Source organism: Acanthaster planci, linkage group LG06, assembly GCF_054643075.1.
Source record: "Acanthaster planci isolate LZ-2023a linkage group LG06, COTS_SCS, whole genome shotgun sequence".
Taxonomy (NCBI): domain Eukaryota; kingdom Metazoa; phylum Echinodermata; class Asteroidea; order Valvatida; family Acanthasteridae; genus Acanthaster; species Acanthaster planci.
Genome location: NC_141782.1, coordinates 13,708,810 through 13,728,183, shown reverse-complemented (window position 1 = coordinate 13,728,183; position 19,374 = coordinate 13,708,810). Strand labels below are relative to the sequence as shown.

The 19,374-nt window shown below is 40.3% G+C and overlaps 1 protein-coding gene and 1 pseudogene across 2 annotated transcripts in view; both read left to right on the top strand.

The window, feature by feature from the left end:
- Positions 1-19,374, top strand: part of LOC110975635 (deoxynucleoside triphosphate triphosphohydrolase SAMHD1-like) — a 99,520-nt pseudogene that overhangs the window by 16,168 nt on the left and 63,978 nt on the right. The window contains exon 4 of the transcript XR_015425586.1: positions 51-186. The product of XR_015425586.1 is annotated as a deoxynucleoside triphosphate triphosphohydrolase SAMHD1-like (transcript). The remainder of the gene's footprint in view (positions 1-50; positions 187-19,374) is intronic.
- On the top strand, positions 447-18,498 carry LOC147798840 (deoxynucleoside triphosphate triphosphohydrolase SAMHD1-like; the record flags this gene model as incomplete). Its single annotated transcript, XM_087137781.1, has 10 exons — positions 447-483; positions 894-940; positions 2,008-2,168; positions 3,078-3,193; positions 4,847-4,914; positions 7,064-7,198; positions 9,146-9,355; positions 16,630-16,721; positions 17,944-18,003; positions 18,300-18,498. Coding segments are annotated over 10 exons (1,125 nt in total), but the record flags the coding sequence as incomplete, so codon positions are not given.

The following is a 19,374-nucleotide window of genomic DNA, read 5'->3' as shown; positions in this document are numbered from 1 at the left end:
ATGATTGGTTACGTACAAGAACTTGGCCCCTTGTTTCTTTATTTAATCAGCAGGAAAATTATACCATCCAACAGAAAGGGTGTAAATCACGCCACGTTTCCAATGTAAAGACGTCTTCACGGGGTACCAAAAGGAAACGAAATAGTAGCTCGAAAGGCTTGGATCGGAATAAACCACCTACGAAGAGTAAGTTGATGGCATGATGCAATCATTAAATTCTTTTGTTTTTACTACATGTATTCACAAGAATTATTTATTATATCCACCAGACTACATGTAAGTTAATGAGATTACAGTATCGATTGAAAAAGCAGTCCTTTTGGTATTAGTCAAGAGTCTGTTATATATATCTCACCACTAGTATTGGCTACCAGGACGTCCTGATACCACCTTTCAGCGTTGTGCCTTTTGACCCCCCTCTCCAAGAGAAAGTTACTCTTTAACTGTATGGTGATAGTTGCTTGGGTATTCACAGACACTACAGTGAGCATCCACATGTTTATGCTAAAAGTTGTTTTACTACTGCGTGCTGTGAGTGGATTGCAGAGATTTTCCTACAGTGTTGAGATAAATGGAAGATTTATCAAGTATGTAAATGCGTTGCCGTCTTGACTTTGGTCAACTTGTCCAGTACGAACAGGGCAAAAATGCTTGTAGAGAATTTTCAAAGAGGACAGAAAAAGAAATGCTGACCAGCCATGAATTAAACATTTTTAATTGATGTAATGAGTGAAAAGAATGTTTGCACGTTGCCAACCTCTGTACGACAGACAATCACCCCCCCCCAAACCAGCACCACTTTAAATTATTGAAATTATTGTTTTAATTATTGTTTAAATTTTTGTCCTTCATACTCATACATGTTTGTCGTCATTATGCCTTTCGCTGTGCAGGACGTCAAGAACGTGTCCGGGGTTCGAGCAATTCCAAGAACTTCAAGGTTTGTTCAAAGTGGAATTTGTTAAATCTGCAGTCTTGGGTACTGTAAATGTGTGCGTGTGTATCTGGTTCATTGATATATTGGTTTATATTTGATTTCTGATATGACTTTGGTGTTGATATTGCTATCTTTTTTGATATTGTGGTGGGTTCGTTTGTCGGAAGACCAAGACGGAGGCACACATTGTAAAAGGACAATCACTCAGATTTACGTACTTGAACTGATTCATTTCAGATAGGTCGATTGCCAAAAACTAGCAACCAACTACACAGACCAATTAACTCCAAGACAAAACTATCTGTAATCTAGAGCGACTGTTTATACCTAATGGGTTGTTTTTAATTAAGAATAAAGAACAAAATCGACCTCAATGTTTAAAGGGAAAAACATAAAGAAAGAACAAATAGGCCTGCAGCGTGAAGGGTGGCCAAAACAATTTTACGCGTTCCACCACAAGAGGGCGCTAGCGCGACCAACCAACGTCAATTGAAGTCCTAAAGTTTTTGGCTCTCTTGCATCTTACGTGATGTTCTGTGGCACTATTGGACTGATTATTGCACTTACAGCTTCAAAGTCAGGTATTGAAAAAAAAAAAGTTGAAGCCAAAATCGAATATTGGAAAGCTGCCCTAGCTCGCGCGCCCTCGGCGGTAGTGATATTTAATGCACTGTCGGTGCAGGTCTTCATAGTGCAAAGGTAGCGTGAATGCACTGACCATTCGCAGAATCAGGTTATATTAGAGATGACCTATAATCATTAACTAATACTCAATAATCAATACATGTGTTTTAATTTCTGAACAACGTTATCCAAACATTTCATATTTGGTCACTGAAAAGTGATGTTAAAATATATTTAAAAAGTCTCAGGACACACTGATCAATTTTTTATAGTTTTTATAAATTGTAATTTTTATTTTATACATCACTTGAGGAAAAGGGGATATTACAGGTATCATTATGATTTCGACAGACTCTCAGCTGGAGTGGCGTTTCCTGTTCCATATAATAGTGTATAATTTTGCCATTTTGTATCTTTTCCTTCATTCCATTTGTTGGGGGACATAGATATTTAATGACCCAGTCCACGGTCAGATCAAGGTACATCCGCTTTGTGTCAAGATCATCGATACTCCACAGTTCCAGAGACTGCGTTACATCAAACAGCTAGGCCTTTGCTACCTTGTCTTCCCTGGTGCAGCACACAATAGATTTGAGCATTCAATAGGGTGAGAGGCCATTTGAGAAAGAAACATAGACCAAGGAAGAAAGGCACAAGATTTGATTAACATGGGAACCAATTAACAGTGTTGTATGTGTCAGGTTGGAGATTGGAGGGAGCAGTCCGCAGGCAGGTTGTTGTTTTTTCAATTATTTTCCGAGAATTGAGAATGATAACAATTTATTCATCTATAGACCGGGATCAATTTGAAACCCCCTTTTGAAATATTGCAACTACTTTCGATCAAGCAGATGAAAATATCATGTTGTACCTTTATAGCTTTTGCTTTGAAGTCTTGCATAAAATTTGATACCGAATTCGCAAAAGTCAGATGGAGTATTTTCATGAGATTAGCCGTTTCTTTGAGAGTCAGAGGTCATCCCAAAACTGAAATCCAAACGTGAAAGGAAAAAAAGGAGGTATTATGCAACCTGTAGAAACATGTTCCTTTTTTTGTCAAGTTTATATGTTTTTCGTGTCATATCGTATCCAGAACTGATGTCAGAACAGCAGAACAAATGAAGAGAAATTGACACCATAAAATACAATGAAAAATAGTCCTGAATAGTCCAGTCCGAATTGGGTGAAACTGATACTTTAGCCGCCTTCTAGGGAATTTTTTACACACACGAACAAACTTTGGGCACTTGTTTGAGAAAAATGTCCAATTGCCTTCCCCCTTCCTTCAAAATCTGAATATGGCAATGCCAATAAAGCTATCTGCTGGAGAACTGCTGGCTCCCCAAAATTAATGAAGTTGGATGAAGAACCAATAATGGGCAGGGAGTGACAAACTGAAATAGTACGTCTGTTTCAAGTATGTTTTACTTTTGCCCACGCCTAATTGTATGCACAGTATTAAACCGAGCTCGCCAATCAAGTTTTCTCCACCCATCCCTTTGGATTTTCCCATCAGAGTGTATCACCTGGCTGGAAAATACTGTCGGACACTGCAGACGCAAAAGCCAAAGCTTGGTATCTATGAGAAGGATGTCCTGTGTGTTCAGATAGCTGGTCTTTGCCATGACCTAGGTAACCCTATGTAGCTTTATTTATAAGAGCCTTTTTTAGGCACTGAGAATGGAGAAATCGTGGCCTAAATGATTTGTTCAGGAAATCACTTACATGTACATGAAGTTCGACTCACATTTTCAATTCAAGTCCCATGATCGCCAGTGCATTTTTATTTCAAGGCAACCAGGTACTTTTTACTTGAGCGTCATTATTTCTAAAACTGAAAGTGTGCAATTTAGTACAACCACGTCCTATTGATGTCAAGCCTAAAGCTGTCACATTTAGATTTTGAGGCCCCATTCCCCGAATAAAATCTGGGTTCTTTACTGGATTTGCCCGTCTTTGCGTTGTGGGACTTTTTATTTTCGAATAAATTAATATTCAATTACTTGAAACCGTATCTGCAGTTGCCTGCTACACACAGTTTAATTGGAGTATGAGGTGTGCCTACTTCATCCACCACAAGCTTGTAAATGATTGCTGTCAATTTTGCTTGCCTGCAAAGTCGACGGCATTAATCTGAATTAGCTCCATATCGTGTGTGTATACCGGTGTTATGTGTGTAGTATTTTTCCAGTGCTGGAACGGTACTGGGAGGTTTGCTGTAACCATTGCATTACACTGTTACTGCAGATGGACGAGTTAACTATGCATGTGTATCCTTCTCATGAAAACTATTTCCTCCACAGCTCCCAATCCTTCGCAATATAAAAAACGTATTGCTATTCTGCTTCTGTCACACGTCATGAATGGGGCAATGGTGTAAGGGGGGCAACTGTAGGGATGGGGGAGCCAGAGGCGGCACGCCCCCCCCCCAAAAAAATGGTAAATTAAAGAAGGGATAAAAGGAGTATGTACAGGTCTTAGACCACCATTAATAGCTCTGGCTCTAGCTCTAGTTTTATAGAATTTGTAAACATTGGGAAGACAATAAAAAAATTCTCATTCGTAAAAAGTGAATTAACATTAAAGAACTGTCACAACTGAGATTGAATCTAAACATCGTAATTAAGTGTTAGTTCACGAGACGATCTCAATTACACTTGGTACCGGTTTTAACTGATAGAAGGCTAAAATACAAATGAGGCTGAAACAAGGCTCCTGTAAGTCCATTCTGAAAACTGCTGACAAATATTTTATTGATGCGTCTACAAGACCATGATAAGGGCCTTCATCAAAGTGTCATTGCTCAAAGACCTGCACTAATGACCCCATCGCTACTCATAGATAGGTAAAACTATGAAGCAAATTTAGGGACAGGACACAATCTCTAAGCCCTGCAAATTTCAATGTTCTGCTGCTTTCCATTGTTAAACAGGAAGCGTTTAAACTTTTGTAGCCCCAAAATCATCAAAATCGCACATATTCTACTTAAGAAGTACATAATTGGGCCATTTGCCCTGAAGCTGAGGTTGGATTGACCTAAAATTATGCAAACCTCAAGGCTACCTGTGACCCCCATTGACACCAAATTTCAGCCAAATCCGTTGACCCCCACCCGATCACATTCTGCATGGTGCTCTCGTGGACACGCTCTTAATGCTTATCTTTTCATGAACTGTCGTATGTTAAAATGTATTTTGTAGTGTAAAGAGAATATTCCCACAATATGGATTCATATCATGGACGCCATTTTATTTTCTTCTTTTGAATCTTTTGATTATGCCCTAGGTCACGGCCCATTCTCCCACGTGTTTGACAACATGTTCATTCCTAAAGTTACAAAAAGCAAATGGACGGTAAGCAGATTTTATATCCCTGGACGAAAATACACCAAAATATCGTCGAATCCCAGAAAACTCAACAGAATTAAAATAATGACTGTTAGATCGGGAAGATCGGGGCAGATTTGGTGAATTGAGACAGCGTGCTATTTTAGCATAGTCTGTTGGTACGAATCAAAAAGAATAGCTAAATGGAACTGGAATTTATATTCATAAAAAACTTCAAATACCCTGCCGTATATTTTCATGACGGTAGCCAGACACATATTTCCAGGTTCTGGTCATTGGTCGGCATTTACACATCTTTATTACAATTAATAGAACATGGTTCATGGGCAGTTGAACTGGAGGAAGATATGAGTTTTGGTCATTTCCAGATTATGTGAATTTTGTGTTACGTGCACGCAGTTACCTGGAAGTTAATGTTCAATACGAGCCACATTTACCAGTACACGGTGTTAAAATAATGAAAGTTGGAAAGACCCTCTCCTTGTATTACAAAATGTGAATATAGCTAACATTTTGGAAAGGATTTCATTCCAACAGTACTTTTGTAATAACTATTTTTGGATCAAGGCAATTATGAAAACTATTTAACAAAACTGTCAAATTTTAAAATGATCCAAAGAACAACATGTAACATGAAACACAACGGAAAATGATGTAAAGGCTTCGTCTGAAATTACGCGTTGTAAATAATAAAAATAAAAAGAGATTCCAATGACCCAGTATTTGTTTTTGTTTTACCAAGTAAAATAATATCTCACTGTGCAATCGGTATATTTTTTCAAAACTAAGAATGGTATTTTAATGTGTATTAATTTTAATGGGCCTGATTTGGATGAGGTTTTTTTTCTGAAACCGAAAATGCATCTTGTTCAATATATCCAGAAAAAAAGCATCATAAAATTGCTGTGATTCAGATCTTCCGTACACTTCAGGTGGTCTATTAGCAACCACTTACTATTATTGGTTTTTCTATGTCTATAGACTAATCCGATTAGACTGCATACCTGCGGTGGCACCGCAATCACACGCACGTTCTTCAGCTTGACGCGCGCGTGCAATAGGCAAATTACGACAACCTGTTGGTCCAAGAGGCATGTAACGCACGCGTAGCACCTTACCACAAGCGTTGTGCCACCGCAGTGACGGCGTCTAATTTTGGTCGTCGAATTACACTATAGCTCTAAAGAAGACTGGTGTCTTGTACGCCGATACTGTTCATTTGAACTGATCTTCGCAGGAGCAGCCTGCTCACACCGTTTTTCAAGAATTACACTTCTATGAGTGATGCTTGAAAATCTAAATTCAAATTTGAACTAACATGAAAGAAAGGGAAAAGTCTCACTGAAATGTACGTCCGATTTTTTTATTTTACCCACACACGTGAACCTTGGTGTTTTTTTCTTCCGGGGGAGGGGGAGGTGGTTACACACCTCACCACACACGAAACTAAGTTGCACTTTGCAGTATAAATATTTCTCTGGTTAGGGATCGAAAACCATATACCCGAATTCGACTTTAGACAGCCTATCTATTGGTCACGGAGGCGTCAGGTGACCTTGCAATCAATATTTAGGAGCATACTGAATATAAAATCACAAAGCCTCCAATGGTTGTAGAAATACAGTATTGTTCTATTCAATGTTCAGAACAAAGACCCAATAACGATGCTGTAGCTGGTATGGCTAGCGTTCGTAACTGAGGGTTAAGTGAATGTCTGATACTCGGATTTATCTGGGTTACTAAATCCAAGAGAGCAGTTTTGAAAAATGGAACTAAAGGCCAAATTATTGCTTGGATCGAGTAAGCCCCTACTTGCATGTATGTTAAAGAGATGAGAGATCAAATTTCCTGCCAAAAAGGAACAGTGTTAAAAAAACGTTATGTCTGACATTTGACACCCTTAATTTTTTTACATCAAAAGTAGTTGTCAAGGATTAGTTCAGGACACTGATGCCAAACTGTGATACTGTGTAAAAGGTACTTGTACATGGATGCATGTTCAACCATTTCAAGGCACGAATCCATAATCCTCATAACTTGAGCGGAATGCTTTCTCTGTGTTTCGATCTTACATATGCATGTGTTATTATCTCATGGTGTCTGTTTTTGTCAGAGTAAGTAATGATGTACTGTAATCCTTCTCCCACACGAAAAGCATGAGAAGGCTTCACTGGAGATGTTTGATCATCTGATCAATTCCAATGATCTGAAGGGCGACTTTAAGAAATATCGTTTGACAGATAGGGACATCACATTCATTAAGGAATTGATTGATCCACCAAAGAAGCAGGTAAGAAAGTAGAACTATCAATGCATGTAATCCTAGTTTCTTAGTCCCCATAACTGGTTCCTGCATGCATAACACATTTCAAATTATATGTTCTCCACACCGCATAGGCACCCTGATGAACCGCTAGGAACTTTTTGTGTACCACCTAATGTAAAATTGAGTAAACTATGCGTTAATTAAAGCCTGTTCCATCAGGCTACAATTAAGAACGTCGTCTTTTAATCAAAACAGTGTCCCCCGTTTAAGATTCAGTGAGCGCGCTCTGGATGTGTAGTCATGTGCCCAGTAGGTCATGAAAACATCTTAGTGTTTAAGTGTACACGAGTCTACATCAGCGACAGAGAGGAGATTTCTCTCTCTCTCAGGGGATCTAAAAAAAATGCAGTTGAACTTTCAAACAGGGGCTTGAAAGAAAACCGAAACCAATTTACAATACTGGAGAGCAAGTTATTCATCTACAACATCCTGGGGAAGAACATACACTGACTTTGACAGAAAGTCTTTTTCGCCTGCAGCAAGCAAGTATTTATGTCATTTCAATGGAAGTAGATGGACGACATAATGGAAAATTACGATATCTCAGACATTTATGATTTAATTGAGATTTGCCTTGATTAGATTCGCATATATTCTATAAAGAAGTTGACACTCAACTCGGCATGTTTATTGATTTTCAGCACGTTAGGTGTTCAAACGTCCTTCAAACATTTTGACTAAATCTTTTGGTCAGAAAAAAAAATTAATTTAAGTGACCGGAAAATTTCCCGTTTGTCTGATTGCAATTTCAGGCTTTACTATCCCATTCTCTTGCAATGTTTCCTTTCCAAATTAGTTTTAAAACAGCTGGTTTGCAAAAACTGTGTTGAGATAATAGCATGCCTAAACAGCTCCCAATGAATGAGTGTAAACATTGTGCAGTTGCGACCAAATAGTGGGCATGTGCATGTTGCACTAATCATCAAGTCCCCATCAAGCCATGTCGCTTCAGCAAACGGAAGAACCGTATCACAATATGCAGTAGATTTAAGAACCTGTTTATTAAAAATGCACTATGCTCATCAAAAAAAAATGTTTGAGTCCTTTTTTTAAACTCGACATGTATTAAACCCTGACCCTGTCCGCAGGCTCAGTTAATATATGTATGCAAGATTGTTGTATCCCATTGGGGTTCTAATGAATATTGCATACTTCCCCCCCCAAAAATTAAAACTACAATGCTGTGCCAAACATGTCCAAACTGAGTGCAAACTGCATGAAGCTGATCTTGTGTTTACTTTATGAACTAAATAAATTTGCCAATTTCCAAAAAAGCTACCTTTGAGACCACCAGAACCATGTACAATATGAAATACACACTTTCTGATGGCCTCCTTCCTAGTTCGCTCCACCCCGCGGTGTCGAGCACGTTTGAAATCGTGTATAAGTCAGAGATCCCACAATAGCTTCTCATTATAGTAAAACATTTGAGAATATTCATTCCGTTTCAGACCTTAATCACAAATTTCAATGAACAGATTCCACCACACTCTCAGAAATACACTAATGTGGTGCATGCTTCATCTTGAGTCCTTTTTAGAGAAGATTCTTTTGATTTATCCAGAACAAAACAAATTCACAGAATTTGACAGGTGCAATACATGTTCAACAGACCTTACAAACGTTCTAAACATTTCCAAGGATGATCGCGTTTACTTATGACCCGATTTTATCAATATGTCTTCGGCTTTTCCCTTCATAAAGAAATGCTCATCTGTTGTATATTGATTTACCTTTATATTACACTACCTTGGCTAAGTTTGTTGTATGCATTAAAACTTAAGGGTTTCAACCAACGGCGAATTCAGCTAACATGATGTCGGGGGGTTGCCCCCCCCACGGGATACGCCACTATAGTTTCAACATCAGCATAGTTGGTGCAGTTGGTTTAGGGTACGATTTTCATTGCAGAAGGACTTGGAAGGACGCGATGAGGATAAGCACTTCTTGTACGATATCGTGGCCAACAAGCGTAATGGCATCGACGTGGACAAGTGGGACTACTTCCTGCGAGACTGCCACAACCTGGGCATCTCCAGCAGCTTTGACTGTCATCGCTTCATGGAGTGCTCCAGGGTCATCGGGGTGTATGGCAAGAAAAAGATATGTGCCAGGGATAAGGTTAGTTCATTACTCTGTGTATGATGCTGCTTCAGTTAACTTGGTGATGGCTGGAAATAACACGCTTGCTTGCCAGCTGGTCACTTTTATATCGCACATCTGCTGTTGACAGCTAAAGCAAACAGACAGGTTTCGTCACTTTATCAATCTATCCCGATATGTAGCACCCCCTTGTCGTGAATGTAGAGAGATCTTAATATTGATATCCTGACATTACATTTTCATCCCACAACATTTTGTTGTGCATCCACGTGAGCCGAAACGTTTGTTTGTGCCTTAGACTTTCCTTATGCATTGTCACACCTGCGTGTTGAATAAACTTTTAACTTCATTCAGTTATCGTATTCATGTTATAAGCTGTTGAGCCTTCGTGAATGCCACACCTATATCAAATGACCATGGGACGGTGTTTGTGCACTATAGTCTGTTAAGAAAGTCTGCCAAACGGTTGGAGTCCCGATCCTAACAGACAAACCAGGAATTCAATACAGGACCCAAAAATTACACCTCACACAATTTTACTGTAATTCTTTTAATGAAATGATTCATACAAAATGTATGATATACATTAACAAGAGTAATAACAGAAAAGTTGAGCAGGGCTTGCAGTCTGTTTTCCTTAAGTTCACGTCAGATCAGTTCAGTTTTTTTAATTCCTGAACGTCAAGTTTATTTACGCAAAGCATCGGTAACGCCAAATTCAAACTGTCTAGAAAAAATCATAACCAACCCAGACGCACAACGACCTACGTCGGAATTTTCTAATAATAAACTCATTGATAAGAATAACTCGAGTTCTAGAAAGCTTTTCATATGCATGAACAATTTATTGAAACCTCGCATGAAAACCACGGAACCTTTTGCTCCGAATCATGTAGACTTACCTTGCTGCTGTAGAAGACTTTGCTAATTGGGGCTGAACAGGGGATTCCACTGTTAAACTCGAACAATTCTTAGTGGTTACTGAACATAGTTTTAAAAGAAATCACAAATGAGGGTTTTAACAAATCCTGCATTTTAGATCCAACGCCAACTTGTCACAGGCTGTCTTTGATATTCTGTTACCAGTTCTCACAAAGATTAATAATTCTTCCTTACTATCGGGAACATTTCCAAATGACTGGAAGGAAGCTGTTATCACTCCTTTGATCAAAAAGGGTAATCTTAATCCAGGCCTGTTGAATTTCAGAATTAGCGGCCTATTAGTAACCTTCACTACATTTCCAAATTAACTGAGAGAGTCGGGTTTAATCAGGTTCACAACTAAATGACTGATCATACACTGTATCCAACCTCGTAGTCTGCTTATAGGAGAAATCACAGCACCGAGACAGCCTTGCTGAAAGTAAAAAGAAAAAGGACATTTTCGTGAAAATGGATTCTCAGCTGGTTACTCTGCTGGTACATTTAGACCTCAGTGCTGCCTTTGAAACTGTTGATCATGTCATTTTACTTAATCGATTTCAGTCTAGGTTTGGACTGTCTGATGTTGTTTGGATTGGTTTCGTTATCATTTAAGCGGGAGGGGTCAAAGTGTTATATTTCGTGAGGCCATGTCTAAGAAATTTCACGTCAATTGTGGTGTTCCACAGGGATGTTGTTTGGGACCGTCACTTTTTATCACATACTCTTCCAAACTGTTTGAAATAGCTGAGTGTCATCTCCCAAATATTCATTGCTACGCAGATGATACTCAGTTGTACTTGTTATTCAATCCTTGTAGTGTTGCTAATCAGCAGCAAGCTATACAAGCTGTGGAAGAATGTATAAATGACATACGTCAGTGGATGATACAGGACAGATTACTGATTAACGATTCTAAAACTGAGTGTAGTTTTATTGGTACCCTGCAGCAGCAACTGTCTAAATACCTTTATCAAATTTAAAAATGAAAACGTATCTGCATCTTTATGTGAACATAATTTAGGTGTCGTGTTTAACTCCACGTAATCCATGACTAAACATACATAATATACAAATACTGTTTGTTCAGCGGGATTTCTCAATATTCATAATATTAGGTGAATACGCAAATACTTGACTACTAATAATTTAACTGTTTTAATCCATGGTTTTAATTATAACCAGTTACATTAATGCAACAGCTTGTTTCACGGTTTACCTTATCAGCAACTCACTAAATTACAAAGCGTTCAGAATGCAGCTGTCCAACATGCTCATGGTGTTTAGATGGAATCACATTACACCAATACTATATTAGTTGCATTGTTCAACGGTTTCTTTCAGGATTCAATTCAAAATATTACTTTTGACATTTAGGCTCTTCGTGGTATGGCACCACACTATCTCAGTGATTTATTAAATATCAAAGAAAATTCGAAATATTAATTGAAATCAAATAACACCATGTTATTAGATTATCCGAAGGGGAAGGCAATGAATATTTTTGGACGACGGGCTTTCTGTGTGCACTGCAAAAACTGGATTAAATTTAATAACACACGGGTGTTATCAGGGGACTACACCAACAGTGGTGTTAAATTTTTGGTGTTATTTGATGTTACCTTTAACACTTTTTTAACACAGTGCATTGTAACACTTATAGGTGTGCAGAGAAACACCACTGTCCAGCGATGCTATGGTGTGGTCATCTGATAACACCCAAAGGTGTTTATTTTAACAGCACGGCTTTTGCGGTATGGCAGCTCCTTCTTTGTGGAATTCTTCTCCAGTGACGATCCGTTGGATTTCGTCACTGACACATTTTAAGATTCAAGTGAAAACACATTGATTCAGAGCTGCCTTTGGAAAGTAGCTGTACCCTGGGCTGATTTTAATTCTTTTTTTCCCCTTTTTTCTTTGGGGTCTCGTATTGTGTATTGTATAAATTTTTAGTGTTTTATTTAGTCCTCTTATTGCATTTTACTAATATAATGTAACTTTTGTTTATTCAATTGGTATGAGCATTTGAACATAATTTTGTTTTATTACTTATTATTATTTTTTAATATTTTCATAACACAAGCAAAGAAACCACACATCCGAGTTACGTTTATTCAACGGCCATTGTGACAGACAATATATAAGTAACGTGTTAAATTTACCTTCAATGGTACAAATACAACAATTAAATGTGAAAATGTAAGTTAGAAATCAGGCCGTAAGTTTTGCAGTTTTGATATTTTAAGAGTGACTTTTCTTGCGATAAAACAGGCTTTGAAGTGTACACTTTGAGGGCCAATCCGGAAAATACGGTTTTATATGTGCACACCTCCAAGACGGTTTGCCACTTATACTCCGACACATTGACAATGCATAACCACCAGAGTTTTCGCTTTCTTGGGCATGGTTTTTCGGGCCGCCCATTTATTTCCTTTTTTCTCTAATTTGAAGTAGACATGTTTGGCACCTTTACCATAAAATAGGGGGCACGCTTGCCCAAAACTTGCCACGCTTGGCATCCTTGGCACTTATCGAACGTGTGTATCCACCATTCGCAGTTACGGTTGGAAACTAGCCCCACCTGAACAAGTAGGTGCTTGTGACAGTTTTCCAATCTGTCACGTGACTTAAAGTACTATGCAAATTACGTAAGAGTAAACTTGAAGAAAAAAACGCCGTGTTTTTCTACCGTTTTCACATATGGTTGGAATAAGCCCCTCCAGAATAGGAGGGTGCTTGGCTTGTATTCCTTAACATTAAAACAAGAATTATTAACATGCTAAAAACCTTGCATTGAAAACTAATTAAGTTGTTTCTTTAGCACTGCCCGTCGCTCCCAGCGAATTTCTGCCAAACGCCACGCTAGATAGGGGCCCAACAATGCACAGCAGCCACTAAAGGATAAATTTCGCAGTGTGCAATTGAAGGCGAACGCCCCAACAGCTCTGAGGACCACCCACCTTGAAACCAGCGGCCACTGAAATAACCTCCGAAACCAATGCTTTCCACGGCATCTGTAAATAACGCTGATGCATCACTATCGAGCCAGCCCTTATCACGAAAGGGGGAAACTCCATTGAAATGTTTAAGGAATTCCATCCACATGAGCAAGTCAAGCTTAGCACCAGGAGAAAGGCGGACTTTATGATGGGATTAGGAATTGTGTTCCTGTTTAGGCACCAGCCCAATTGGAGAACATTGGAGATTGGGCAAAGGTCGGTGTGTGAAGGGTCCAGCAATTCTCCCAAGAACAATTTCATTTTGCAATTTTTTAGGACTATGTCAGGCATGTCCGATGCCGACTTAAGGCATTTAGAATCTCTGCTAACTCTAGGGCCTTAAAAACCAAAATAAACCGCCTGCGAAAAACCAGTAACAGAACAGCCGCCTCCCTGTTCGTATAATCCGACAACCATTGCCGCAGCACTAGCTAAATTAATGGGTGTTGGGAGAATGAAAAGTGGTATGTGTTTCTGTAGTTTTCTACCACTGAATTGTTGGCTGCTGTTTGCTCCTGGGGGAGCCTCTGCCCCTGCACAGCCGGCCAAGATGCCTGCCGCCCGCCTGCTGCAGCTGTCGGCGTGGCCTTTGTGTAGCTTGTTTTAGATTGCGCCACTGGGCGCAGTCCCCCTTTTTTCACGGGAAAACTGCGGGGAGCCGCCTCCGTCCACGGCCACTTTACATGACGCTGCTCCGTGCCCTGAATGGCTACACTGACGGCAGCTATTCGCATATCGGTAGGGATTCCACCGATAACCGGCGATGGAATTGAACGAAAAACAGACGGCCTTATGTGTGGAGTTTTAGTGACCGCCACGGCAGCATTTGCCGAGGAAAATAAACTACCGGCCGCCGCAATTGTGACCCATAGCTCCATATCAATGACTGCCCATGACCGCGACGGATTTGTTTCCATTCGCAAGCGAAACTGCTCGTCATAGTTCCACCATCCCAGCCCTGGGAATTGTACCACCGCAGCGCGAATAATCTCCGCATACTTTCTGAGACCTGGCTCGGATGTGCCGCAGAATAGACAGCCATATAAATATGAAATGCACTTGACCATTTATCCTATGAATCAAGTTTTTGCAGCTGAGGAACTGCAGGCCGAAAAACAACCCTGTCTTGCTGGACAGCCATCGTTAACTCTGACCCGCTCGCCGTAGAGGCCAGCGCCCTGTTGGCACTGTCACGGTACGGTAATGCCATTTCAATATATTGACCATAACGAATTCCCCTTTCACTGGTGGGGAGATATGGAGATCAATGGGAGCCCCAATGTCTACAGAATGCACAGGAGCCGGTCTTGTCATGTCTAGAGCCGACGCACCGGGCAAAAGGCCGTTGTTATTGGCCTAAGCAAAGCCAGGACCGGCGGTGTGAGAGGGTTGGCTTTCTGCACGAACTACATCCCCGATCTGATAATTTCTCTCGTCTGCAAACGCCGGATTAGAATAAGGGGGGAAGTATTCGGACTAGTCTGGAGGACTAAACCGCTAGCATTCAAAACATTGGCTCCAACACTACTTGAAAAGTACTGACATAACTACATGTACTTGGGTTAAACCCTGGACTTGTGCCAAAACCAGCAGACGACCAATTGCTAGCACTGCCAATACTATTAACGTCCGCTAGGTTGGGTCGCCATCCACTGAAAGGCCCACCGACCCGACTCACTGACAACAGCAGGGGCCATACTTGTAACCGTAGGTCCAGCAGCAGAAACCCGGCTTGATCTCACCGCGGCTGGAACTGCGAGACCTGGGCGTACCCCCGTGTCACCTCCTAAAACTCCACTGCGACCCGTCGACCGGAGCTGTTGCCCTCTCTGCGGTGGCCTCTAGAGCTGGCTCAGCTGCTGTCAATTTCCCAAGACGAGAGCGCCAAAGACGGCGGCAATTTCCAGCTGCAGCTGTAGCAGTACGCAATGGGGATGAACGGTGGGCCCGTGTCTTCCGCTCTCGAATCGAACGGGGGCATCGCTGGCTGCTAGGAAGAAACCCAGCCTTTCAGGCAACCTTACGACAAGGCAATCAGTCCCGGACGTCTCAGGCAAAAACGCGGTCCCACAAACTTTCACAAGTGGCCAGGGAACGAAGGAAATCAATTCAGAAATATATGTGGTAAATATCCGCTCCAAAGTTCAAGACAACCGAACCAATCAGACAATATTTGGTCTTGAAAGTTAGTTCTCTGGCGGAGCGAATTCAATTTTCATGTGACAGCTTCGATAAACTAAACCAGTGTGGCTTTTTGGCGTGAAGCAGGCCGCGCATATAGGTATTGTATTGGCGTGGGGGTGGCCAGCAGGTGCAACTTGAGGAGATTTATTGTTCCTGCCTACATCCCAAACCCCTAGGCGTGATCAGCCGATGGACAGTACAAATATCGCGACCTTCCCTCCCCCAAATAAAACTTGTGTCTGCAGGGAATAACGGATTTTTCTTGCAGAGATAAAATAGAATAATATTGCAGTACAAAAAGAATTTCTGTTCGTACTTTCTTTCCCCCAATCCTACTAAAAATCACAAATACCAATTAAATAGATATACAACGGTACGTTTATGTTTCTAGTCGAATTTGATTCCATGTATTCCATGATTGTTCCAATCGCTTTATTAATTGTACGAGAACGTAGGCTGTATTGATGAAGTAATCATTGTGAGGGCACGTTTTCAACGAAGCACCACTACGAAGTCCTTAGGCCCACAGTCTTAAGAAGTCCCTTATGCCCCTATTCCATACAGCTACAAGTCTGTAAGGAATTTGTTTTTGTATTTTCGATCCATTTTAAGAGTTTATTGTAAACTTCCGGAAAACAACTGCAAAACACTCCCAAATCAAATTCCATTGATCAGTGCATTGTGTATTGGGTATGTAAGCTAAAACCGTACGAAAAAAGGTATTTGGTGAGCTTGATGAATTTCATTTTATTTTGAAAAAAAGGTAACCTAAATCATCCTTCTACCGATGAACTAAATGCAAGAAATCAAAGTACATCAAACTGGAATACATCCAAGGTGGATCCAGAAGTAGCCTTTTTGAGGGGGAGGGGCGGGAGGAGGGGGGGGGGCAAATAGTTTTGAAATTGTTGGTGTAACGTTTTATGTTAAACGTTTAACGTTTTATGGCATTTATCGTACTGAGCCTAAATTTGGGGTTTTTTATGTGCTTCGGAAGGAAATCAACTGAAATAAAACAATTGCATTTTGCCCTTAGTTCTTATTTTGAAAAAAATGGCCTTTTGATTTTGAGATTTTTGGCTCCTAGGGGGGGGGGCTCTTGTTCACCCCAGAATCCGTCGTGGGAGTACATCAACAATGTGGCAGTGAATAAAACTAATTTTAATTTTTGTTTTCCTCAATAACCAGGAAGTGGAAAATTTATATGACATGTTCTACACACGAATGAGTCTCCATCGCCGAGCATACCAACACAAGACCACCCAGATCATTGAAGAAATGTAAGTTTTATTGATCAAGAGAAAGACTTTGATAATTGAGTGCAGTGGTCAAAAGAGGGTGCGTGCGTGATAGCCCCGGTGGGACATCGTCAGTCGTCAATATTGACGTCAATGTTTACGACCAAATTTACAATTTGCCTTCTAGTCGCGAATATTGCCATCAATATTTGCTACCAAATTTACACTTGTATCTCTGGTCACAAATATTGCCGCGATTTTTTCCGGCAAGCTAGATGCGCGATGACCTACAATTTTCGGCTTGATTTCAAGTCGTTATTTGGCGGGGCAACTTGGCTTTATCTATAGCCAAGCAACTTTGCTCTAGCTGGCTTGCTGGAAAAAGATTGTGGCAATATCTGCGACGGGAGATACGAGTCGTGAGTTTTGTTGCAAATACTGACGGCAATACATGCGACCAGAGAGAGTCGCGGATTTGGTTTCAAATATTGGTGTCAATATTGACGATGGGCGATGTCTCTCTAGGGCCACCATATGCGTGCCCACTGCAATCTAAACAAGACAACAAAACACCTAAAGAAAGCATTCATAAAAGGGTGCATGTGTACAGTTATGTGTAGGTACAACATGACTTTGCATTAAAATTCAAAGTTGAACATTTGGTGGCCTCATTTTTTATGTAGAAAAGAACGAAAACTTCAAGGCAATAATCCTAAATGTACACGAAGTAATAGAAGTTATAGTTCTTGTAAAATACCATACTGAAACAAAAAGTAATGACTCGTTATTACCAAAGTTATATCTCACCTTTTTGCATCATTTTGTACGTGAGTCAGAGCTCTAGTTTTTAGCACTATGGGCCAAGCACATATTTATTCCCTTATTTATACTGGAACAAAATACAAGAGAAAAGATGATTATATGGGAGAGAGGGGTGCACGGGGACTATGCAGGCTCCCAGGGGAAGCTGATGCTCTGAAACTATATGGACGCCGTTCTTAACCCAATTCAGTGGCGTGCAGCCTCTTTAACTGAAACATTTATTGAAAAACAAATGACAGTGAAATATTTAATCCATTCCAGAGTACTTAGTCTATGATCTTTGTGTGTAGTTCTTCCCACGCCCGGCTAGACCGTATCCCAAATCAATCTTATCACAACACAGGCGCACATAAGATTTTCTGTTTCATATTTTAACAAATGGTCTGTTTGGTTCTTGGAATGCTATAACATGAATTTCTCCCCTGCCTTTTTTTTAACCTAGGCTTGTTGAAGCGCTTGAAAAGGCCAATGAGCATTTGAAGTTCAAAGGACGAGATGATAAGTGAGTAGAGCTGATATATCTCTTGGGTTCAAGTTTCCCTCGATTTGTTCTTTGAGAATCGCTGGGGTTTTCTCGGAGGGGAGCAACGCACTCAGTAGTAATGAACTGATAAGAGTGGAAGAAGTCGATATCGCATTAATTTCAAGCCAGGTGATGGTCGTCATCCCATACTGTACCCCTCCCAACGCCCATAGTTTGTCGAGTTCACGTCCCTTCAAGACTGCAGATTAATTTTTCAAAATGTTTTGCTTCCAGCTGTCAGTAATCAGGCGTGTAAACTTTTCCTTTGAATTTAGAGAAGTGATAATGTCTAAAGCCATTACCGACATGGTTGCCTACACCAAGATGACAGATGACATCATACAACAGATCATGCGCTCTGATAACGAAGATTTGAAAGCGTCCCAGGATATCCTAAAGCGGATCGAAAGACGTCAGCTGTACAAATATATCGGCAAGATTTATCCTAAAGAGGAGATTGTCGAGGTAGGGTGAAACCTGCACAGTTTTCCAAATTTTTGCTAGTTTGATTCACCTGCCCGAAAAGCTTTGGTTTTCATTGAAATTAAATTTTACTTTTTTTCCGGCAAACATCACCAATAGGAAACGACACGTCATTTTGCATCACTTTAGGCACTGTCCCAATCAGCGCAACAAAAATTTAAAATGGTGGTGTTGTCGCGTGACACAGAATTAGTGTTTTGTGAATAGGGCCTATGGGGGATATGATAAGATAGGAACAATGTTTTGTTTTTCTATTTTTCCATTCTTTTCCCCTATCTCTTGAACAAAGCAAGGTATTTTCAAAATTCTTAAAGGTAGATATTTGATAGTTAATTAAGAAGTCACACAGTATTTGGAACTCTGTGATGTCACGATGGCGTACGACTTCTTTGTTAACACATGTAAGGCAATTTTAATCATCAAAACCATTGCGTGGCCCGTGAATTGCAGTATATGCATGCCTCACGGTTCTCCACGGCGATTTTTTCTTGGTTTTTTAAAAAAACTAGTATTTTCCACCTGATTTTATTTCCTTGGAATTGAGTGGACCTGAAAAATTGGAATCTGTCACGGGCGCCATTTTTGAAAGTGCAGTCTTCCCGCGCTCATATCTAAACCTCAAGGTTGGGACATCGTCACGTATAAGTTCAGGATTTGTGATAAATGTTGTAATACGTCCATACGGTAAAGAAATCCTATAGAAGTCTGTTATTTTGCAAGTACGCTTAAAGCGGGATAAAGCAAAGATACCGGTAGTAAATAGCTACACCAAACAGTAACAAGTACATACTAAACTCCTCTTCCATGTACAAGCAACAATTTCCCCGGACCTGCACCAACCTGAATCTGCCCCTGACTTTTTATTTC